General features: G+C 40.3%; 2 protein-coding genes across 4 annotated transcripts; both read right to left on the bottom strand.

The window, feature by feature from the left end:
- Positions 1–1,769: 1,769 nt before the first annotated feature.
- elmod1 (ELMO/CED-12 domain containing 1) lies at positions 1,770–14,989 on the bottom strand. 3 transcript variants are annotated; one of them, XM_017436730.3, is made up of 12 exons: positions 14,610–14,989; positions 14,186–14,257; positions 11,121–11,266; positions 10,231–10,259; positions 10,041–10,138; positions 9,786–9,915; positions 9,263–9,396; positions 9,045–9,113; positions 8,001–8,021; positions 7,081–7,131; positions 5,958–6,091; positions 1,770–5,103 (listed from the first exon to the last, which is right to left on the bottom strand). In XM_017436730.3, the coding sequence occupies exons 2-12, from the start codon at positions 14,200–14,202 to the stop codon at positions 4,928–4,930; spliced, it is 1,005 nt and encodes a 334-aa protein (XP_017292219.1). In that variant the 5' UTR covers positions 14,203–14,257; positions 14,610–14,989; the 3' UTR covers positions 1,770–4,927. The 3 variants fall into 3 exon arrangements, with proteins under 3 accessions (XP_017292219.1, XP_017292221.1, XP_017292220.1); XM_017436732.3 differs by lacking the exon at positions 8,001–8,021 and having other exon boundaries at positions 14,610–14,985; XM_017436731.2 differs by lacking the exon at positions 14,610–14,989 and having other exon boundaries at positions 14,186–14,593.
- An 827-nt stretch (positions 14,990–15,816) lies between these two features.
- Positions 15,817–22,230, bottom strand: slc35f2 (solute carrier family 35 member F2). The gene is made up of 9 exons (XM_017436710.3): positions 22,102–22,230; positions 21,452–21,557; positions 20,801–20,973; positions 19,578–19,705; positions 19,335–19,494; positions 18,253–18,409; positions 17,462–17,514; positions 17,221–17,375; positions 15,817–16,847 (listed from the first exon to the last, which is right to left on the bottom strand). The coding sequence occupies exons 2-9, from the start codon at positions 21,541–21,543 to the stop codon at positions 16,650–16,652; spliced, it is 1,116 nt and encodes a 371-aa protein (XP_017292199.1). The 5' UTR covers positions 21,544–21,557; positions 22,102–22,230; the 3' UTR covers positions 15,817–16,649.
- Positions 22,231–23,307: the final 1,077 nt, after the last annotated feature.

Below are 23,307 nucleotides of genomic sequence, written 5' to 3'. Positions count from 1 at the left end.
CACCATGGTAACCGCGCACCTGTGTCCCTCACTCCCTGGCAGAGGCGGACAGAAATGCAGAGTAGATACAAATCCTCAGTCACTGTGCAGAAACTCTGGGGGAATTCCTGAACAATAAGTGGCAGAAGCATCTGTTGGTCACTTATGTACACTTTCATGCATTTATGCTGTTTTTGTAAGAGATGTAACAGGTTTAAAAGACTTAACTTCAAGATTTCAGGAGAAAATTAGAGCTCAGATGCAATATAACACAACTTTGGGTGAGGGCTCTCTGCACTCTGAGGGGATTTGAAATAAAACTTTAAATCCTGTAATGGTGAGAGACACACATTGTGTGAAAGAAGACAAAAATGTCTCCGTTTTAATGCATGAACTCTAAGTTTGTGGAAATAAGAAGACTTCGTTTGCTAAAATCTGAGAGTCCGCAATCAAACGTTGGCGTGATGTAAAAAAAATTAAACAATGATTGTGTAAAAACCACTGAAGATATCAAAATTCTGGTTCACTTATGTAAAGCCCACCTTTCTGTGACCTGTTTAAACCTTGAACAGCGTTTTTTAATGCCTGAGCTGTAGAGCTGTAGACGTTTTTCTTGTTTGCATCATGCGGCACAGATGAAATCTAACTGGCTGGAAAAACCATGAAGTCACAAAACAAGAAACCACGCGATCATCACGACAAACGCTGCTGCTGTCAGCAGATGTGACGTCCAACCTTCCTTCTGCTGTTACTTTCAACATCTTTTCTCTTCTTTTGTTTTAAAGTCACTCAGTTTATATGGGTTTACCGCCCTCTGCTGTTCATAGAAACAAAATATATAATGACAGAAGAAAAAAACAAAAAAAACTGTCACCTTCTCACCAACCTTCTCGCTGAAGGTCTTGTAGACCACAGGTGTCCTCGGGGGCCGATCTCCTGCATGTTTTAGTCGTGTTCCTGCTTTAAAACGCCTGATTTAAATAACTGACTCGTGGACGTGCTTCTGGAGAACCTGATTATTTGATGAGGAGGTGATTAAACCGTTTGAATCAGGTGTGTTGGAGCAGAAAATCCTAAATCTTCCAGGACAGCGGAGCTTTGAGGTCTGGAGTTTGACTCCCCTGATGTAGACCTTTACAGTATTGTGCAAATATTTTGTCCCTGATGTCCTAAGACAACATTTTGGTTTTGTTCATGGTGGTGGAGAGGTTAGAATGGAAGAAACTAAATACACATGAGCTTAATACACATAACGAGCTGAGCTCAGGAGTGTCTGAAATTGGTTGATTAATTGATTAATTCATTCATTAATTCATTCATCGATTGGAGCCAGAATCCTAGCTGGATTATAAGGGATCAAATACTTATTCTTCTCAGGAACGTGGAAATCAAATGGTATTTTGTTTGGGATGGTTTTTGTCTGGATTTTAGTCGATATTCTTATTCTTCATTAAATTGAAACTACCACAAAAAAATTGAAAGTGTTCTTTGCTTCGCAAGTGGACAAACTTACAAAATCAGCAGGAGATCAAGTAATTATTTCCCCCCACCGAGTGAGTGTGTGTGTTTTCTTTTCATTTGCCTTTTTTAGGCAGAGAGAAAGTTTTTATCTCCCAAAATAACTTTGCATCTGCCTAAAAGCCATAAAGTCAAAAGAAAAAGTCATTTTATTCTGACTTTTTTTAAAAAAAACACCCTTTTCCCCTCATGCCTTTCCAGACTTTTGTACAAAAACGCTTCCGAACGATGCAGAAACACAACAAACCAAAAAGAAAACGGTGCAATTTTAACTTACATTTAGTTTTTATTTAGGTTTCAAAAGAATACAGCACAGACAAATTAAACACACAGTTACAATACTTAGGTGTACTTTACTGAAGAGTACAGGATGGCCGAACAGTGGCGATGGAAATATCATGCAGAATGAGGTCTCAGATGTGGTTTTAAAGCAGAATATACAGCAGCAGAAGCCTAAATTCATCTACATTATTCTGGCCCTTCAGCCTTAAACTACTACCATAAACAAAACAGCATCTTAGTTCTTAGAATTGTGCAAATCTAAACATAGCAAAGCAATGAAAACCTGCAAGCATGAAGAAACATTCACCGAAGTAAACAGCTGCTTAATACTGACTAAAAGCTTCGACATTCACTTTAAAGGAACAGAAGAGTTCAATACTACTCAAACACAATCAACACTGCAAGCGTGGCAGTAAATAAGGTGACATTGTACTTTTATTTCTGTGGCGTTTGTTAGAGATGTCGATGAAGATTAAAGACGAGGCTTGTTGTGTTCGAGAGAGAAGCTCAGAGCTGAGATAATAATCAAACCGCTGCTTTTTTACACAATAAACTGGATCATGTACATGTCAGACTCTTAGGACTCTTTGGAAACTCAAGGGAGCCAATTTTTAAATGATTAAAGGTCAGTTTGTACTTGTCAAATCTAAACTTTTGCAAAAACATCAAGATGGTAAGAAAAAAATAACATTTTCAAATAAAAATAAGGGGATAAACACTCTTTGGTTGCGTTTCTTAATGAAGATATCAATGCGGTTGTTTTAAAAGTCAATTTTGCTAAATGTTCCGAGGTCAAATCGCAAAGTTGTACCCATTTCTACAAAAATATAGATGTTTTATTAAACTAAAACAATTATGTAAGCATTAAAACAGCAGAACAAAGTAGAAAACGTTAACAAAAAGCGATGCAGTTGGTGCGTTAATTGGTCACCACGTTCAGTTTTTACCGTATTATCAGCTAAGTTTTACACCTAAATAAGAAGAATCTCAACAGTTTTTAACACTATAAAAAGAAGTCCTGCAGCTCCCTATTTGATCCTAATAAAATATATTTTAACGCAACATTTAGCAGCTATCATTTGATCAGCATACCAGCTCTGACACAAGAAAAAAACAAATACAGAGGCACGCATGGCGCTAACGAACACGTTAAAAGGAAGTGCGGTGAAATAAATGCAAATTATTGCTTTGGCTGACTCAACAATGGACGCAGTGTCACATTCAGCAAATAAAACAGAATCAATCGTGAATAAACATTCAAAAAAAAGTGCCAAACACAATACTTTGTCTACATTAACTTGTCATGTAAAACTAAAACAGTCAAGATATTCAGATCAAGAAAAGGATTTTTAAGTTTTTAGGATGATTTTGAACCTTTTTTCTAGTATCTTAAAACTGAACTGCTGCTGAATTTCCCCACATTTGGTAGTTTGGTTAAGGAGAAGACATATAAATTACATTTATAATCTAAAGCAGTTTGATAACAGCCAAAAATAACAGGTGAGGTGCCCCTGTTAGGATTCAGTGACCTTTAACAATATTTAGATAGTTCATTTATTTAGATAGTTCAAATCTTTTAAAGTAGATTTCTGTGGAAACAGTAATATAACACAATGTTGTAGACGTCTCTTTTAATAAACTCAGTTTGGAGAAATAGTTTTATTCAGATCAGCCTTTTTAAAACAACCCCAATCTCCAATTTCATGCAATTTCATGTAAAATGTTGCTCTCACCATGTAATTCCAACAGAAAACTGCAACAAAAGCGCTACAGCTAGCTGCTGCTACTTCTGTTTGAGTTTGCAAATAACTATAAAGTCCAACAGAAATCGTCTCTTAGTGTGAAAATGGCAGAAAATGTAAAAGTTTTATAAAATAATATTTGTGTAAACCCCTGCAGCATTTCTGAGTTTGGTCCTACCCGCTCGTGCTAACCGTTAGCTTGTCAATCTGGACACAATTAAACAGTTTCTCCAAATCTATCTACCTAAACTTTTCATAACCTTTGCACCAAAAAAAATCCACTTTAAAAGATTATCCCTTCGAAGTCCGTATACGTTTATACTGTTTGCTCGTCTCGAAGCTAACAAGCTAACTGACTGAATCGAAAACATGTTTTTGGTGGAAAAAAAGAGTAAATTTGCTTTTGTGTTTAAAATAAGCAACTCGTTCAAAGCTGAGGTGAAACAGACGTGAGACAATCGAGTTTTAAAGCAACAATAAGACGTGACGATGTGATGCAGCCTCGTCGTGCACAGCTACAATCGCTATGGTCGTCTGATGCTGGTGGTCTGACGCTGCAGTGAAGGCAGAGGCAGTGTGTGTTTACGTCTTCCTTTAATTTGTTTATCACATATTTTATGGCTCAGAGGTGACTTCATCCTCTGGTTTACCCAGCTGTGTTCTTGGTAATGGGGAAAAAAGGATTTATTGTCTGTAAAACTCTGAGGAAGCTAAAGGTTAAATGCAAGGCAGGTGTGCCGATTAATGAATTAGGACCAGGTGTGTGGAGAGAGAAGAAGGTAAGACGAGCTGAAGCTCACAGCTGAAATAAAACCAGAAGTAATACCAGAACATGACGGGAGAAACCATTAAACCAGAGGACAGAGTCGAATCTAAACATAAAACACCGTTTGACATAAATACAAATAGGTGTGTCTTTGTGTAAATATTTATATTATAGGATCAACACTTGGGTTACAATGAACAAAACACTAATACTATTTTGAAAAATGTCAATTTCTGCAGTTTGCACCTCTCATCCACATGCAAACTGCATTTAAGTGGGAAAAAAGTTACAAAAGCTTTTAAAAATTAGGGTTTTGAAAACTACTGGTGTCTGTAGTTTATTGAGCTCGCAGTTAAAGTCACAACAAAGACGGATTTCTAACCAGTTTTTCTGGTGCTGTTTGTTCCCATTTAACTTCTGTTGTCCTGTAATGTTTAATTATTGAAAACGATATTTAAAAAAAGGGCAATATTTGTTTTGGGAGAAGGTTTAATGTTGTGTGATCTGTTGGCAGTGACGCGACATGATGTTAGCTTGGACGAGGGTCTCCTCGGGTGTTTGCAGCAGTTTGAGCCGTGATTGTGATTTTTCACCGAACACCTGGCGAGGACGTGAAGGTCACGGTGACGCGGCGTGGAGTTTAGAGGTTGACCAGATGGAGGTCGGAGGCGGAGAAGTGGGGACACAGGGCCATGTCCGGGTTCTTCAGCTGCCGCAGGATCCTCCGGTGGAACTTGGAGCGGACCCGGTTGAACTCCATGATGTCGCTGGGGTCCTCCTCGATCCAGAAGCGGTGGAATTCCTGCATCAGATAACCTGCCACAGAAAAAGTTGTCATTCTTAATGCAACCTCAGAGACAATCATTCTCTAATAATTGTTTGTTTTTATCCATTTAATTTATTATCAAGTCCAGTTTACTGTGGCTGTAGCCGGTTAGACAAAGCAAAACATCTGATAAACTTGTTTTATATCCAAAACAAGAAACAAAAATAAACAAGAAACACAGATCACGACACCATAGTGGAATTATTGCTGTTAAATCTACTTTTCAGATGACATTGTGTTCTGTGGTGAGAACCTGGAGAGGTGGAGGTACCTGAAAGACGAGGAATGAAAGTTAGCAGGTGGAACAGTGAGGCTACAAGGTCAGAGGTCACAAAGGTGCAGGACTTCAAGGACTTAGGGTCGACTGTCCAGGAGGACGGGGAGTGTGGTAAAGAGGTGAAGAAGAGAGTCCAGGTAGGAGGGAGCGGATGGAGAAAAGTTTCAGGAGTGATTTGTGACAAAAGGGTGGCAGCAAAGGTCAAAGGTCAAAGAAAAGGTTTACAGACAGTGGTGAGAGCAGCCATGTTGGATGGTTTCGAGACAGAACAGGAAGTGTCAGAGCTGAAGAGGTTGAGGTTCTCCTTGGGAGGGACGAGGATGGACAGGATTAGGAATGAGGTCATCAGAGGTCCAGCACAGGTTGGAGGACCAGGAGATAAAGTTAGAGAGGACAGACTGAGATGGTTTGGACATGTGTAGAGGAGGGACAGAAGGATGTTAGAGACAAAGAGGACATGGAGGGAGTTGGAGGACAGAGTTAGATGGAGGAGAACGACTCGCTGTGGAGACCTCCTGAAAGAGGAACAGCTGGAAGAAAAAGAAGATTCCTGTGAAATCTACTCACAGAAGGTCTGCTGGAAGTGCAGCAGGTTGGGCATCTCAGGGGCCACGTTGTACAGGTGAGTCTTCAGAGCTCCACCCACCAGCAGGGAGTAGGCCAGGTCTGTGATGTTGATGCCCACGATGGCAAAGGAGTAGCTGGAGGGACGAGATAAGAAGTAAGAAAGCGTCAGTCAGGCTGGTTTTAGAGGCCTTTAAAAACTAGTAATCCTCATTTTCAGTTTAGAGGGTTTTAGTGAGAAGACAATGAACTCTGCAGGAAGAACGGTTAGTTTTGTCCCTTGCAGGCTTCTGTACAAGTGTGGAGGAACAAAACTGTAGACTTTGTGGAAGAAAATATGCAGTCTGGAGATGAAAACTAATTTTAATGAAAGCATCAGTCATTATTGTTAAACAACTGTAGGTAATTAAAATATGTTTTGCTGAAAAGTTTAGTCAGCTCTGTGCAAGTTTGGAAGAAATCCAGACAGTCTGCAAGTTTCAGACAAAATATATTACAAAGATAAAATCATGAGTTTTGTAGTTAAAATGTGGAATTAAATAAACTCAATCTGTAAAAAAACAAAAAACTGAAGAATGTTTTAAGTGTCTGCACTTTTTAATAGCATGATACTTATTTAGTTTTTTTTTTCTTTCACCTTTTCCTTTTTAAAAAAACTAATAAAATATATTAATAAAAATTACAAGATATCTCTTGAATATTAATACTGATCAGATTATAAACTAAAAACAGTAAAACAGCTGGAATTTACATTTTGTGGAGATTTTCTCACAAAAAAGAAAACAATGTAGTTTTATGGAGGGTTTGTTTTGGTGACTTTTCACAGATTTTTAAAAGCTGCTGATTTGTGCTTTTAATTATAGTAAAATAAATGAGACATTTGTATTAATCAGAACTGGAACAACAAAGTTTTTAAACATTTCCCTAATTGTATATAAAAGGTTAAATTAACTACTGGAGTCATATGGCTTTTCAGAAACATCTAATTACTTAAAAATATTGTTTAATCTTCACACAACAAAGAAATTATGAAACCATTATTTGGTCCAACAGTCGCACGGCCCCAGCAGCTGGAGCCTGTCTTCTTCACCTCCTCCTCCTCCTCACACAGTAAGATGAAACTCACCCAATGGCTTTGTCGAGGCTCTTCTGCTCCCAGTCAGGCTTGTTGAGCTCGCTGTGAAGGACACGAACGTGTGGAGCAACACAAGGAGAAAAAATAAAATTAAACATTTTCAGGAGCTGGCTGCTGTAAACTTACGTGTCTCTGAGATCCTAAAATAACTGACATGTCGCTCTTTTTATAACTCTTTCTTTGCACAGCGTGTCCCAGAGATAATTGATTAATTGGATTCCATCCCAATTAATCAATTACATCTAAAATCTTTAGGTGTTTTCCTTCCTCAGCAGCCCTCAAGCTTAATCTTTAAAGCCATAATAGCTGTCAAAATTAGTGATTTTTCAGTGTTGTTTGGGGGTTAATGTCATTTTAACTCATCAGGGTTTTTGTAAAAAAACTGCGTTAGAAAACAGCAAATACTCCTCGTCTTTGTTTACGACTCCTTTCAGCGATTAGTTACGGAAACTCTCGTCCTCTCAGCTTTTAGTCTCCATTTCTTTTCAGAAGAAGAACTTCACCTTTTCTCTTCCCACCTGGCATCTCTGACTCCATCGTTCTCCCAACGACTCTGTTTACACCAGGGGATTATTTTACCGACTTGATATCCGTCAGACTGTCTGAATTGAACTCGTCAACGTTCGGATGTAAACAAACAACTCGTATTTGTTGGCAACAAAACCTTTTAGTAGTGAATAAGGCATATTTAGTGGTTATTTTTATCATAGATGATGCATTCAAATCAAAAACATTGAAAAATCCCATATTTTGACAGCTATTATGGCTTTCATAGATGGTCTCAGACATACAGTTTGAATTATAACAATAGAAAATCATAACCGTGTTTTAGTGGAGCTTTAAATGCACGAAACAATAACCTGAAATAAAGCAATGAATGCAGAAAACAGCAAGAAAATGAAAGTGAGTACCTGGGCTTTCTGTGTGTGCTCCTACAGTGAGTGGGACAGACAGAAAGAGGAGGGTATGGCAAAAAAAATGGAGGTGGAAGAAGAGGGAAAAAACAAAAACAAGAATCTTCATTTGAGAAATGATGAAGCTCGCTGTTCTGTCGATGACAAGCAATAGAAGCAGGTGAAGCAGTGAATGGCATCGGGCTCAGAGTGAATGTGATCTAGCTGGGAAATGGGTGATTGTGGAGCCTAAAGAAGACATAAAAGCTGATTTAAATGGCTGTTTTGGAACAAAGCTGCAGCGGAACAACAGTTTTATATATTCAGCCTTTGAGGAGCAACACTTGATCGTTTGCAGTCAGGCTTTTAGCCTTTTTAAGTCAAGAAAAAAATGTTTTTCCCAAACTGCAACATGACTGTTAAAACTACAAATAAGCAAATAAGACTAAATAAAGTTCTGTTTATTAAAGATAGGCAGCAGCATTAGTGGGAAATCATCACACAGATCACCTTTACATTTTAAATTATTGCAGTTTGAGTTGATAAAACTTGATAAATGAAAGTATAAAAGTTATAAATTTGATAAAACCCCTCTCTGCTGTGCTTCAACTCTGAAGCCCCTCCCTCCAGAGGAGGCTCCTCCCACAGTTTAGTAACCATGACAGTGATTGTTTTAGCATCTTGCCATTTTTGGGGGTAGTTTTGCTATTTTTAGCTAATATTTTGCTCCTTTTATTTAGCCTTTTTCTACTTTTAACTTCTGTTCTTCTCCTTTTATGTTTAACAACTCATTTTTAGCTTCTTCAGCAGTTTTTCACCTCTCAGCGTTCACACCGGATGTTTGCAGAGAACATAATTTATTTAGTTTCAGTGTTTTGATCAATCTCTTTTACATTTTTACTTTAGTGTTTGTTGTTATTTTAGCCACTGACTGCAAAATAAATAATCTAGGCTTGAGTTTATCAAGTTGTGATACAGAAACTTATGAAATCTCTTCCAAATAAATCGATTATTAGGAATCATTCTAAAAACAAAATTGCTGTTCTCTCAGTCTTGGCATACTTGTGCTTTGGCTGTAAGGAATCCTGGAGCATCTGCAGAGCTGTAACCTTGTCATGTTCTGCGAAATACCTGCAGAAGGATGAGACAGAGTAAAGACCTTCACATGCACGTGTTGGTTAGAAACAATAGTTACTGAGCAGCATATTCAGATCTCTCTGTGCAGACGTATAAACGTGAGTTCAGTCGGTCTGTTTGGGTTCTGCAGGCTCGGAGCTTACAGCAGGTTGTGCAGACCCAGCAGGCCCATGCCTCTGAAATCAGTCTTGGGATCGCTGCCTTGGAAACCGATTTCACACCACTGTTTGGAGATGCGACTGGTGAGGGGGGTGTCGGGGCGCAGCTCCTTCCACAGCTACAACACAAACACACACATCAGCTCTGTGCTGTGAGCTGTTTATACTTCAGTTACATCCCAATAATATGAAGTTCATGATGATTGGATTGCTCATCGTGAAAGTCGATGTTAAAACAAACATAAAATGTTTTTGTACTCGGGTAAAAATGTGGCCTGAGCTGTTGAAACCTTTAAAGTGACGTTAAGTAGCTGCTTGCTAAAACCTTAAGAATTGTGAATGTTTTGCTTTTAAGGGATGTGAGGTAAAAATAGCTATGATAAACAGCTAAAACCTGCAAAGAGAACAACGTGGAGAAGCAGGTTGTAGATGTCTGTGTGTGAAGATAATCTGTGGATCAAATGAAAATGAATTCTCCTGTTCTGCTCCGGACTACAGGGCCGTGTACCTTCATCAGCGTGTCCTCGTGCTCGGGGTTTTCAGAGTCGTAGGGTTCCCTGCGGAGCTTCTCCACCTCCGCCAGCAGACTCCTGTAGCCCACAATCTGAAGCAGGCTGGCCTGCAGAGAGACGCTCAGCCTGCAGACACACAGGAACAGCAGCTTTTCTACTGAACCATCTTCTGAACGTCCACAGGATTCCCATTCACTAAAGCATTCAGACAGAAATGAAGAAGAAGCAGAAACATGATGTGAGTGTCCTACTGCGGGTTGGTGTCCGGATTAATCTTCTTCAAGGCCATGATGTCCTCTATGGTTTTCTCCACTTTGTCAGGATGGACGCTGAGAGCGGACTGCAGCAGCTGGAGAGGACAGGAAGACAACGGGCGTGAAAAGACAAAAACAGGCTGTATTTAATGTTTACCGAACAGAATGCAAATGTGAAAACTCGTACCTCATACTTGGAGTACCGCAGGGACGACTCTGAAAGGAAAAGAGTGTGAGTCAGACAGACACGGCTACAAATAATGACCTAAACATGAATGAACAGGTTCTTTAAAACTATCATTTATCCACTTTTAGTGTGAAAACTGATTCACATTTTTGTTTTTTTCAGTTTAATACTTCCGCATACTTTGAGCTATTTTAGCTGTTCTTATATCAAAACCTTCGGCTCATTCAGAAGACGATGTGGCTTTTTTTTTTACTTTTATACTTTTCAAAATATTTAACTTTATTTACAAAAATTTTCCACACAGAAATACACTGAGATCTCTTTAATTCCTCCAAAAACATTACGTGTCTTCTTATGCTGCTTTTAGTATTTAGCTAGTTTTGCTACTTTTAGCTTTTACTTTGAAGCTAACCCTACTTTTAGCTACTGTTCACCTACTTTTATTTTGTAGTTCTGGTTTTGCTTCTTTTGGCTTTACCGGCTCCGTTTCAGCTTTTGCAAATGTCAGTAAAGTTATTCAGCTCTCAGCGATTTTACTGTATTTTTGTAGAAAATTAGTTTTTTTCTCCAACATGTTGTTTATATTTTTGCTCTTTAGGTAAAGATGTGACTCTAATTACTGTTAAGTCATCAGTGAAAGTTGAACTAAATAGGTTTTTTGTTGTTATAGTAGCCAAACATTTTAGGAGTGTTTTTTTATTTCTAGAACAAAACTAATTATTTGTAAAAGTAGTAATATTTATTATCTACGGCAGAAATTGAAGAGTAAAAATCTAAGTTAGCACACCGACGGTGCTGATTCTTTAACTGTTTTCAAATGGTTTGTTCAAACTAATTAAATGAAGACTATAAGTTAGACGTGTCAAATTAGTGTCGGATAGTAATCCCACCGATCTTCAGGGTCCTGCGGGCTCCGTGCTTGTTGTTGTAGCAGATCCTCTGCAGCTCGCAGCGGCCCGAGAACTTCCTGACGACAAACTTCAGGCCCCGCCAGAGACATTTACAGTAGAGGAACACGAAGAACTGGGTCAGCACTCTGAGGACGACATGAAACCAGCAAAGATGACAGACATTAGGTTTGTCTGAAGCTCCGGGCTTTGTTTTGTGACTCCAGATGCTGTTTCTGCTTTCTACCTCTGAATCTGGAGATTTTAAACGTGCAGAATAAAAAAGCTGTAATAATTAGTTTATTTACAGACAAAAAAACAACAATTAGCAACAGTTTAAATGGTTTAACCATCCTTCAGCCATTTAACAACAAACTCATCAGGTAGTTAAGAGTCTCAGAAGTTTAAATTATCCTTATTTTTTGTCTATTTTAGCAAATGAAATATTTTTAGATTTTTGTGAGCACTTCAGGTTTTACAATAGTCGACAATAATTCCTAAAAGGTCTTTAAGTTTCTGAACCTCCCTGACTTAAAACTTTCATGCAGTATGTATCACATGAAAGTTTTCTTTTGACTAATTTCCTGCAATGAAAATGTTTTAAAACACTTTTTTTAAAAAGTACTGACAGACATCAAGGAGAACAAATATGATACAGCAGGAAAAAAGAACATCAGGTTAAAGATTTAAAGAGGAAATAAAGATAATTTTGCTGGATTTCATGGGCAGAATGACCAACCTGCAGCTATTTTTGAAGCGGATGCTGAGAATAAAAATTTAAATATCCTGGGAAATACGTCGGGACGCACCATTTTCCTCTTTTTCTGGTTTTTAATCGCGTTTAATCTGAGCTCAGGACTGAGACACACATCTGCATTTAAAGCAACTCAAGCTGTTTCACCAACCTTTCCGTGCAGAAATAAATCCCTCCGATGCTGGAGGATCACAGTGAAACATCATCGCCCGTGTCAACGACAAGACTGTATGTTGGTTCAGTCCAGAAGGATTAATTCTGGTTCTGAGCCCGAGGATCAGACCCGCATGTTAAACAGCCCAAACCTCTGCCGGTTTCCTCGCCTTCGTGGGGCGCGAGCAGCGAGAAAACGAGGCAGCGACACAAATCAGAGCAGTCTGAACACAGAAGGTTAATTTTCTTTCCAGCCTGGGAAACATTAGTTTGTTCTGCAGTAACTCGGAGAAAACGCATGAGACTCTGCAGTGGAAATATTTCTCTTAATCTGTCAAACCCCATTCTGTGTCCTCACTGATCAGAGAATCTGATCCGTACTCAAAGCTCCTCAGGGGAAAAATCTTATTTAATTCAAAGGTCATGAACAATAAATGTCTTGCCTAGCTAACTCTGGAGAAATAAAGTTTAATTCTGACCAGACTGATGAGCTAACGGCTAGTTTGAGAAGTCCAAACTGGATCATTGTTGCCATAAAACACCTCTAATCTCAAAAATGTAAGAGTCATTCATGCAAACGCTATTTTATAAACCTTTACATCTCCATCAGTTTTCCCTTACAAGGTTACTTCCGCAGGAAGTACCCCAGGCAAGTGCTACGGCTAGCTGCGGTTGCTATTTATGCAAGTAACCTAAAATTCTACTTTAGACAGCCATGTTGAAGTTGACAGCGGCGTAAAGACGACTAAACTATTGTTTGCATGAGTTGATTGATGATTTTTGAAACTGGGGTTATTTGAAGACAGCAGCTGTCCGCTTTGTTCTTGGTCTCACTCTGACTAGTCATTAGCTCATCATACTAACTAGAATTAAACTGCAAACTGAGATCATTCAAAAAGCTGTGAACTATCCCTTTAAGATATTACATATGTTATGGGGGACTTATTAAAGATTTTGTGGCAGTTGGCTTTAAATGTTCTAACAGTGGTTGATGTTTGGTTCCAGTTGGGTACAAAACAGCTACCACGTGCATGTGCACGTGCATGTTTACGATCCCCATGCACTTCAGCGTTCAGAGGCACCGGTTCCAGTCATCTACATTTTGGAGCTGAAGGCTCTTTCACAGATCAGTCCGTCTTTAAGCCGCCTCTGGTCGTTCACAAATCACCGATGGAGCCCGGCGTTAGCTTTCAGAAATGAGGCGAGCATTGTGGAACCAAAAGAGGAGTGGAGCACAGCGCATTAAATGTGTGACGGACGTCTGCCTCGTATTGTTTTCAAAATATGATGAATTAACTCAGTTTAGAGATTCTCTGTGTGGAGACGTTGCTGTGTGTCATTATTGGTAATAAATTAGTTTGTTTGTTGTTTAATCCCACCTCTTGTTTTATCACCACTTCATCACATAAGTGAGCCGCAAAACCAGCTTACCTTTTTACATGTCAGCCGTCGCTTAACAGCACAAAGGCGAGTAAGGTTGGGTTGACTTTGACCCCCTCACCGCCTCGGCCCATTTAGAAATTACACTGAGGAGGCCAGAAGGCATCCAAGTCCCGGCCCGAGGTGTTCAGTGACTCTTTATACTGCAGCTCTAATTAACTGGATGCTGCTTGTATGAAATACAGACAAAACAACTGCTTGGTTTTTTAGGCAATTATAATAAATTGTCAAGTTATTTTAAGAGCTTGCTGTGTGATGTGAATAAAACTGTATTTTTTAATTTCTTCTGTTTTGAGATCTGGGTTATTTCAGTGCCAATAATAATAACAATAAAATAACCTATTTTGCCCTAAAACAGCTTTAATATAAACCTTTCAGAATAACATCTTCAACACTACTACTGGTTCAGTCATCATGAACAACAGGGACTTTCTCTGACGATATTTTCAGCTTTTATTTTTTAGATTTCATGACCTTCATCGGAGCAGCATGTGAGCAAGCCCAGCCCAGGAACAAAGCTCAAATCTTTAAATAAAAACGACATCAGATTTGACCTCAGACTCGTTTTTACCAGCAGTCCTGACAGCAGAGCTATTAATAGGAGCCTCTGAGGAGATATTTCATGTTCTCCATTATAGAGAGGCCTCCATTCAGTCAGTAAACAGCAGAAGGAGCTGAAATCAACGTGAGGCGGTCAGATCCTCCAGAATTTTAACTGTACCTGAGGAAATGCTTCATGTTGGTCGCTGGCTCCCCTCGGGAGTGTCCGGTTCTGGTCCAGATGAGGGAAGATCTGCGGACAGGAGCAGATTTTAGCCGCTTTTTGTTCTGGTTTCAGGCCCGTTGGACCGGAGCTGTCCGCGGTGCTGAAGCTCTGACGCGCAGTGGGGGGAAAAAAAAACACAAAAAGCAGCTGAATGGAAAAATGCACGGATCTCTGCAGAACCGAGCCTGGTTCCTCCTCCCTGCCTCCCGGTTCGGCCCGTTTCACCCTCCCCCCGTAGAACCGGATCCTCTCCGGTCCGATTAGCAACCCGACGCGCAGACGCTGGATAATCCGCAGATGAATGCGCGCAGATTTTCACCCCCGGCTGCTTTAAAAACAAACAAAACAAAAAAGGAAACGGTGCGACAGTCAGCCTTACCGCTGTCAGGCGAGACGAGATGGAGCACACTGCGTGATCGTGCGTGACCGTGCGGGGTTTTTGTCACACAGATCTGGTCCTCTGCTGCCCTTCCATGATGAGACTGAGGCTCTGAAAGCCGCAGAGGACGGGACCTGCAGAGAGGACAGGACCTACAGGGAGGACAAGACCCGGAAGGAGGACAGGATCTGAAGGGAGGACAGGACCTGCAGGGAGGACAGGACCTGCAGGGACGCAGCCTCACTCACTCATTCACCTTTCACTCTGATGAAACCTGAAAACATGTCGGATCTCAGCCCTCATCACTTCATATTTAAAGACAAAGCTGGAAAGTTGCACATATTTGTGCAATTTTGCGCAAAACATCTGCAGTGACGCGCTGAAGCAGGTGGATGATTAGTGTTTTCTTCTTGGATTTTTGTAAAAAAAAAAAAAAAAAAAACTAATGTGTTTCCAGTTTTACTTTGAACCCAGATCATTTATCTCCTTGGCCACTTGGTGGCGCTGTGACTCACATTTCAGCCACAGCTGCTAAAATTAGATTCCTAACAACTGTTTGCAAATAAATAAATAAAATAAACACAAGTTGTGTCTGTTAGAAAAATATATCTAGACGGATTTTACTGACACTTGCAGAAAGTAATCACTGGATCTGATTCAAGATGGCTGCCACAACCAATGTAACATAAAAAAATTAACACAACTCAAGTCACTTTGGAGTGGTAGTAGCTGAGACTGAGAGCCAACAGGCCTGATGACATCTTCATTTCTCGATGGCCGCACAGCTAGCTAACCTTAGAAAACAAAATAATTCTGTGAGTTTTGGCTCTAACTCACTCAGTTTTACAGATACTGAACTAAACTCTGCTGTGGTAGTAGCTGAGAGTCAGCAAAAAACAGCTTTATTGTCCTCCAGGCCAACTGTCTCCAAACCTTTAAGCTTCTGATCCACGAGACAACAGCAGACACTTGAGACCATCTTTAACTCTGCAGACAGGCTGGTTAAATAAGAATCATCAATAGACTATTTATTTACTAATGTAATGTCCTCAAACCTGATGTCCTGAGACTCACAGCGGGGTCCAGACCCCAACTTTGAGAACACTGGCAAGTTTGTTGGGTGTAGTTACCAAAGTCGCCACTAGATGTCACTGAACTCCAAGCACTGCTCCTTTAAAGGGTTAATAAATGAAACTGACTCCAAAAGTTATAAAAAATCCATTTAATAGTAAAAGCTTAAGGTTGCTGATGTGCTTTACTGTTGGCAAAACAAGATTTAGTTTCTTTGGAGAATAAAAAACACAATCATGGAATCTGCAGCAGCAAGAGGAAAATAAAATTAGGCACAATAAACTCATTTGGGTTCAAATAAATAATAAAGAACTATTTTTAAATTAGAGATTTTTCCAAACTCAAAAATACAGAACTTTAAGTTCATTTTTGCGCCCTTTTTTTAACGTCAAAGTACAAATTTTGACAATTCTGTAAATTTACAGCTGACGTCTGAGCAGCAATAAGGTTAAAATATCTGTTTCCAAACACCTTTAAACACGAACTGAACAGAAAAGATAAAATAATTGATTTAGTGACGGTCCAAAGGGTTCAAGTCTTCTTCAGTACAGCATCGTGTTCATTTTGTAAACCAGCATGTTTTACAGCTGAGTTAATGTGCGGTTATATGTAACATTTGGTAAAGTATGAACTAAAACAACCTCAAACTTTTCAGGACGCGTCCTAACAAGGTTTTTTACTCTGATAATTAAGGTGTTATTAATCATTGGGAGCCACTGATCTGGTCTGAATAAAGACAGAAACATCTGAAGGCTTTCAACCAGTAACAGAAAAAACACTAATGTTGGAAACATTAAACTTAAACGTCAGATTGGAGTAAAAAGCTGTCATGTTTACAGTAATAATTCAAATAATGTAACAAAGTTTGTAACAAATGTAACAAAGCTGTAGTTTTGTGGGTTTTTCTTCTGTAACAATATAAAAGTAAAAACTGATATTTGATAAAAAACAAACAAATAAAATCCCTCCTCAGTCGCGGACGTCGACAGCGACGGCTGCTTCGATCCTCTGAGCGTCCGCCGCCTGCAGGAGGTCCAAGGAGCTCTCCGCCGCGTGGTTGGCGGCCTCGGCGGCGTTGTCGGGCAACGCCGAGTACGTTGGGACGGTGTTGAACATGATGAAGCCCACAGTGATGACGACAAACGAGACGATGTACAGGACCGAAAACTGAGGACAAGACGCAGAACAGAGACGTCAATCGACTCGTGCTGAGGTTTTAACAGAAGGACGCCACTTCAACGTCAACAAAACCTGCTTGTTCCGCTCATGATCCATCTTCTAAAACACACGTGTCAAACTCCGTTCCTCGGGGCCGCTCTCCTGCATGTTTTAGACCAGTTCCTGCTTTAAATGATCGACTTGTTCTGGAGAACCTGATGATTTGCCGAGGAGGTGATTAAACCGTTTGAATGAGGTGTGTCGGAGCAGAAGAACCTAAAACCTCCAGGACAGCGGAGCCTTGAGGTCTAGAGTTTGACACCTATGTTCTAGGAGCTGTGAGTGAATAGAATCTTTTTTTTTTTAATCAAAAACCACCCACCTTATATTGGAAGAGGAAGAGTCCACAGAAGAGGCTGAAGAGGTCTGCGGTGAGCAGGGAGAGGTTGACGGCGGTGGCGCTCGTCATCCTCACCACCACCGGCATGAAGCTGTACAGCGCGAACATGCACAGGGCGTAGACGGCAAACAGCAGGACTGCAGAGCGCAAAGGAAGGACGTTAACGAGCGGCTGATGAGGGAAACCGCCGTCACTGATGGTTACACAGCCGCTGTTGACTTACTTATGTGACGATCCCACACCACTGCTGCGACCGCGTGAGTTTCCAGAACAGCTCTGCCGTGAGATGAGAAAACAGGTTCGCTTTATTCTGGAATCTCATTGGCTGGCTGATTTATGACGACGCTTAAGGCTTTCCTTTCTGATAAATCCTATAGTTAGGGTTGGGTTTACTGAGCTCTCCTTTAGTTCCGCTGCTGTAGGCTCAGACTGCTTGAGGACAAACTGTCCACACATCCTCCCTCTTCTGTTGTCTTTACTCACTCTGCTGTAATTATTTCTGTCATTAACGTGTTTTTCTTTGTCTTTCTTCCAATAGAAACTCCACCTGGACCAGTCATTCTGTGTTTGTCTGTCTCTTTCCTGTCTTCTCGAAGCAGATGGCCGCTCATCCTGAGCCTGGTTCTGGTTCTGGTTCTGCTGGAAGTCTCTCCATTTAACCCATTTACTATCATGTTCCCCCTTATGTAAAGAAAGCAATTTAAACACAGCGACATCCCGCAAGGTGGCATAAAATTGTCTGATAATTAAGGAGTTTTGTAATAAAACTGATATAAAGTCTGCTTTTTTTGGCATATAATTCGAGTAAAAACAAAAAACAAATAGCTAACTCGTCCAGAGCTCTCCTGTAACTCAGGTTTGTAAAGAGAAGCTCAGAAAACTTCCTGCTTTCACCGTTTCTCTTTATTACTTCAAACACACTCGTGCTCGTGGCAGCGGGGCCTTTTAACGGCATCGCGGGTGCAACAAAACTGTAAACGGGAGCACTGAAGGGTAATTTAAACGTTAACCTACAGCTGCGTGCCACTGATGATGGTCCCAAAGAGCCCCATCATGCCCAGGAACTCGACCCGGCTCAGGTTCTTCACCGTGTGCTCCTGGCACATGTTCGAGACGGCGTACAGGACGGCGCTGAGCAGGACCAACGCGTCACCCAGCAACACATAACTGGCTGCAAAGGGGAGAGGAGACAGGTGTAAATGTGAATTATAGGAGTTAATAACAGTAACAAGTAGAAGCACTGAGAGAGCACAAACCCCCTTCAGAGGCCTGATTAAAAAACAGTCCGATCCGGATCATAATCTGGATCAGCAGCAGAATTTAATCCGTTATTTTCCTGAACATTTCATCCAAATCTGTTCATTAGTTTTCACCTGATTTTTGCTGACAGACAGACAAACAAAGCAACGGACACAGCTAGAAACAAAAGGGTCACATGTAGAAGCAGAGACAAGGTTTTAACAAAGGGGTTACCTGTGACCTTTGACCCCATGAACCTTGAAATCAACAGGCATCACCTTTGACCCATGAGGTGTCCAGCTGTGCAGTTTGACGTTCCTACATTACACCGTTGCAGAGCACTAGAGTCAGCTGTCATGTTGACCTTTGACCCTGTCGCCTTGAAATCAACACCTCCTTCACCCATGAGGTGTCCAGGTGCAGAGTTGGACCATGGCCTGATCTGTGACAATGACCTTTGACCCCCATCACCACCAAAATTGAATCAGTTGTTCCCAGACGCCACAGAAAACACCACCTCCTCGGCGGCAGTAATAATTTAAAGCAAGTTAAATAAGAGAAAATCTGGATAAAATAAACACGTTTCTAGTAGATTTCCATCACTAAAAGTGAACGCAACCTTTCAGAACGTGACCTTTTATCGTGAAACACGGCTTCAATGGTAGATTTCTAGAAGCTGAAATTTATGGGAACCTTTCGATAAGCTGAGATCTTCCAGTCGACCTCCGAACACGTGAAGGTAAATCTGTGATCTAATGATCGCTTCGTATCAAACTAAGGCGCCGCACAAAAATCTGCTTCCAATTAGGTTCAACAAACAGATGGATTTCCAGAGAAAAATTATAACACATCCTTACTGGATCCTTGGTGCCTTTCAGCCAAGATGTCGGCTCCCACCATAGCCCCCACCCCCAACAAGCACACCGTAACGGCGACGAAGTGGACCGGCCTGTAGCGCGTCTTTAGGAAGAACCAGGACAGAACCATCAGAACCGGGATGACGAAGCAGTCCAGCAGCTGAAACACACACAATAAGGTGTTACTGGAGCTCTTATCTGTAAGCCCGGTTTCCTCCATGAGATTCAACAGTTTCCTTGCACCTGGATGCTGGTCAGCGTGGTGAACTGGTAAGCCATCACAACCGTGTAGTTTGCCTCCACGTCTGCCAAACCCATCACCAAATATTTCCACCATTTGGTTCGTAAAATCTGCAGGATGTTACCGTCACCTGTAGGAACGGAGCGTTAACTTATGTTAGAAAGTTGCTTCTGAAAGCAGCTTTTCTTTTTCTTTTAATCAGTACGAATTCAACGAGCATAAGGCACGATAAAAGAGCTCAAGACGTGGAATCGTGTAAATGCTGAGTCGGCATTCACAACGATGTTTTCCAGTGTTTCATTTCTTCCTCGTGTTTTTTCTTTTTATTTGCAAACTACTTCTGCAAACTTGCTGCTGTTTTAGCCGTTCAAATATAAAAACGTTCAGCTCATTCAGGAGATGGCTGCTGTGACTTCTGGTTCTTGTAACTTTTATACTTTTCAAAATATTCAATTTTATTAAAATTAAAATTCCCCATAGAAATGCATTGACATCTATTCAGCTGCTTTAAATCGTAGATCTCTTTGAAATCTGCTTTGACTTCCTTCCACTATTTTTCTCTTCGTACGCTACTTTTAACTGCCGGTATACCATTTTTAGCTTTTAGCTACTATCTTGCTCATTTTAGCTTTTAAGTAGTTTTGCTGATTTTAGCATTAGCGCCCATTTTGCAACAGTTTTGCCAATATTAGCATCTGTTTGCTCATTTTATCTGGTTCTTTGCTAACTTTAGCGTGTGTTTTTCTAAATGTGCTTCGTGTTCTGCTCATTTCAGCTTGTTATGCTTATTATATTTTCTGTTTTGCTCATTTTAACCTCTGCTGAAATTTGTTGAAGCTACTCAGCATTTACGGGTCTCTAGTTAGACTTATTATTTCTAATTAATAATTTGAGGCACATTCACTTTGTCTCATTCTTCTTTTGTAATTTACTTTTGTCCTTAAAGAGTTTTGCATTGCATTTTTCATTTTATAAATTTATAAGAAACCGACAACATTTAGCTGCACTGAAAGAAGAGTTTTATGATTACATTAGCCCAAACCAGCCTCATAGTTGATCCTCACCCATTTTCACAGCTTTATTTATGATATGATGTCTTTTCAAATATCCGTTTAATAGACTAGATTATTAAACAGTAACTGCACTTTCTTCTTGAATTAAGAGCATAAAATTACACAGCTTGAAGGATTAAGACATTATAACTCTAAGTAAAAGGCAGTCGGACCTTTGCGGGTGCAGAGGACTGTGGTGTAGGTGAGCAGCAGCAGGGCGTAGTTGAGGAAGCTCTGAAACATGGGCGTCTCCACCTTCCGATCGGCCAGGAACTGGCAGCTGACGGCTGTCCCACAGATCAGCAGGGACAGGACCTGACCCATGACGATGGTCTTCAGCAGGCGCCTGGAGATTCAGCGACATCACGGCGAGTCAGACAGACCAACAAAACAAAACAAACCACCTGTCGATCCCACAGAAAAGGAGTGAAGGGACTGGAAAACTTGTTTCACCTGCTTCTCAAAATTCAAAGACATCTAAAGACACTTTTGTAAACCCACAGTAACTAATTTTAGAGTAATCCATAACAGATTAAGCTTTAAGGACATGGGCGAAAAACAGGAATCATGTATTCACCAACTAGACCCAAACTGGACAACCTTAGACTTTTAATGGAGTGTGGAAAGTCCTATAGTCTCTCCAGTGTGTCCTGAGTTTTCCCCGGGGTCTCCACCTAGTTGGAAGTGCCAGGAACACCTCCCTAGGGAAGCGTCATGGAGTCATCCTTACCAGAAGCCCAAACCACCTCAACTGGTTCCTGTCGATGTGGAGGAGCAGCGGCTCTACTCCGAGTCCAAATGAAGCTAACATGAATGTTGCTCACCATGTGAAGATATCCCTCAGGTTGTAGTTGTTCACTCCACAGGCAGAGCTCAGTTTCCCACACAATCTGTTCTCCATGGGCTGTTCCATCATTCCGAGATCCTAACCTGGAAAAACAAGCACAAATCAATTAGAACAGGAACAAAAAAAAAAGAATTAATGCCTCTGGAAGTTCTTCTCATCGAACAACTCAAGCAGAAAATCTTCAAATCTCCACAAGAATGTGACGTGCCTCACCAGAAACGTTAGGATGTCAACGCTGGTATTTTTTTAACTTCACTGCCAAAACCAGAACATCTTGAATGTTTTTCTAACCTCCAAAGTACACTGCAGACGTCTAAGCCGAAGCACCTTTTAACCCTTGATTATCAAGAAAAAAAGATAAGTCGAACTTTTACCGCAATCAACCCGATCTTAAACGCAACTCCTCACGATTCAGGAAATGTGTTCAAATGTGTTCGAACTGTTATATCTGGTTGAAAAGAACCATAAGAATGTTAAACTCTTACTTTTTAAATGTAGTTTGGTTAACATGCTTCTCCGCGCGCGCGACGGATGTCAGCGGTTCTCTACGTTCCAACCTACCAACTACTACCATCGGCGGAATAAAAGCGAGCTAAAATAAATAAAGATGAATAAATCTTTACATACGCATGGCTCTTCGGTCATCCCTTTTTATGTGTAGAATATTCTCTGACGAAAATTTTCAGCCATACTTCTGGTATCTGAACTACATCCTCTTTCACACGGGGAGCAGGAATGGATCAATCTAACTTGGTGTCATCTAATCCCGCCTCTCCTGTGCTCTGATTGGCCGAGAAGTTGATAGTCGTGTGCATCGTGCAATCACTTGATCCGTTGATTATAGTCCAAACTCGCTTCATAACACGTGTTATAAACACCAATTTTTATATATTTTTTTGCACTTAAAGATTCAAATAAATTAATTAATTTAAAAAAAAATAAAGGTGTAATATAGCCTTTACTAACTTTCACTAAAATACGGATGGATTTCACAAACAAAAAATATTACACTTTAAAAAATGTTACTTTAAAAATGTATTGGTAAATCATGATTGTAAGGAATGTTATAATTTGTAAACAATCTATTTTTATAAGAAATGCAATCCAGTTTATGTTACTTTCGTCTATTCAAAATACATTACTTTTTACTCCATTACACACTGATTACAATTAGTTTATTTTCATATTTAACTATATTTGTACATTAATTTTACTGAAAATATTTCCATACTTCAAGAATAAAGGGTTTTTGTTTCCAGAAAAGATGATAGTTGTTGGTTGGGTTCAACTCCAAAGTATTTTATTTTTTACATATTTTCAGTTTTCAAAGTCCTCATTTCAGCCTCCAGATATTTTATTTCCTGCCATAAAATCCCTGCCGAGTACCCCAAACCGCCGTTGTTATTCTCATATGAAGGTTGAAATCCCTCCTGCTTGCATCAGAAACCTTTAGCCGAGAGAATAACAAGCTGAGAGGGAACAATAACAAAGACTACACTGGAAATGAAACAATAACTCCACCAGAGACCGTACAAACATTGTTATCTTACCTTTAGTCCCACTCAGTGTGATACGAGTAAAAAAACAGCTGAAACCACCCCTCATTAGCAGAGAGCTCTGAGAGGAGAGAGGCCTTCGAGGGTGGACTCAGGGGTCAGGGTTGAGGGAGATGAGTGGTTGTGGATCTATTAAATAAACATCAGTTATTTGCACAGCTGCACAAGAAGGAATACGAAACAATAGTTGAACTATTTGAAGCTGACTGTAAGTAGTAGTCCTCTCGCACAGTGTTGGAGATAAGCACCAACTCCCAGCGACACGGAAATGAGAAGT

Source organism: Kryptolebias marmoratus, linkage group LG13 (assembly GCF_001649575.2).
Source record: "Kryptolebias marmoratus isolate JLee-2015 linkage group LG13, ASM164957v2, whole genome shotgun sequence".
Classification (NCBI taxonomy): domain Eukaryota; kingdom Metazoa; phylum Chordata; class Actinopteri; order Cyprinodontiformes; family Rivulidae; genus Kryptolebias; species Kryptolebias marmoratus.
The sequence above is the reverse complement of the archived record's forward strand: the minus strand, read 5'-3'. Positions and strand labels throughout refer to the sequence as shown.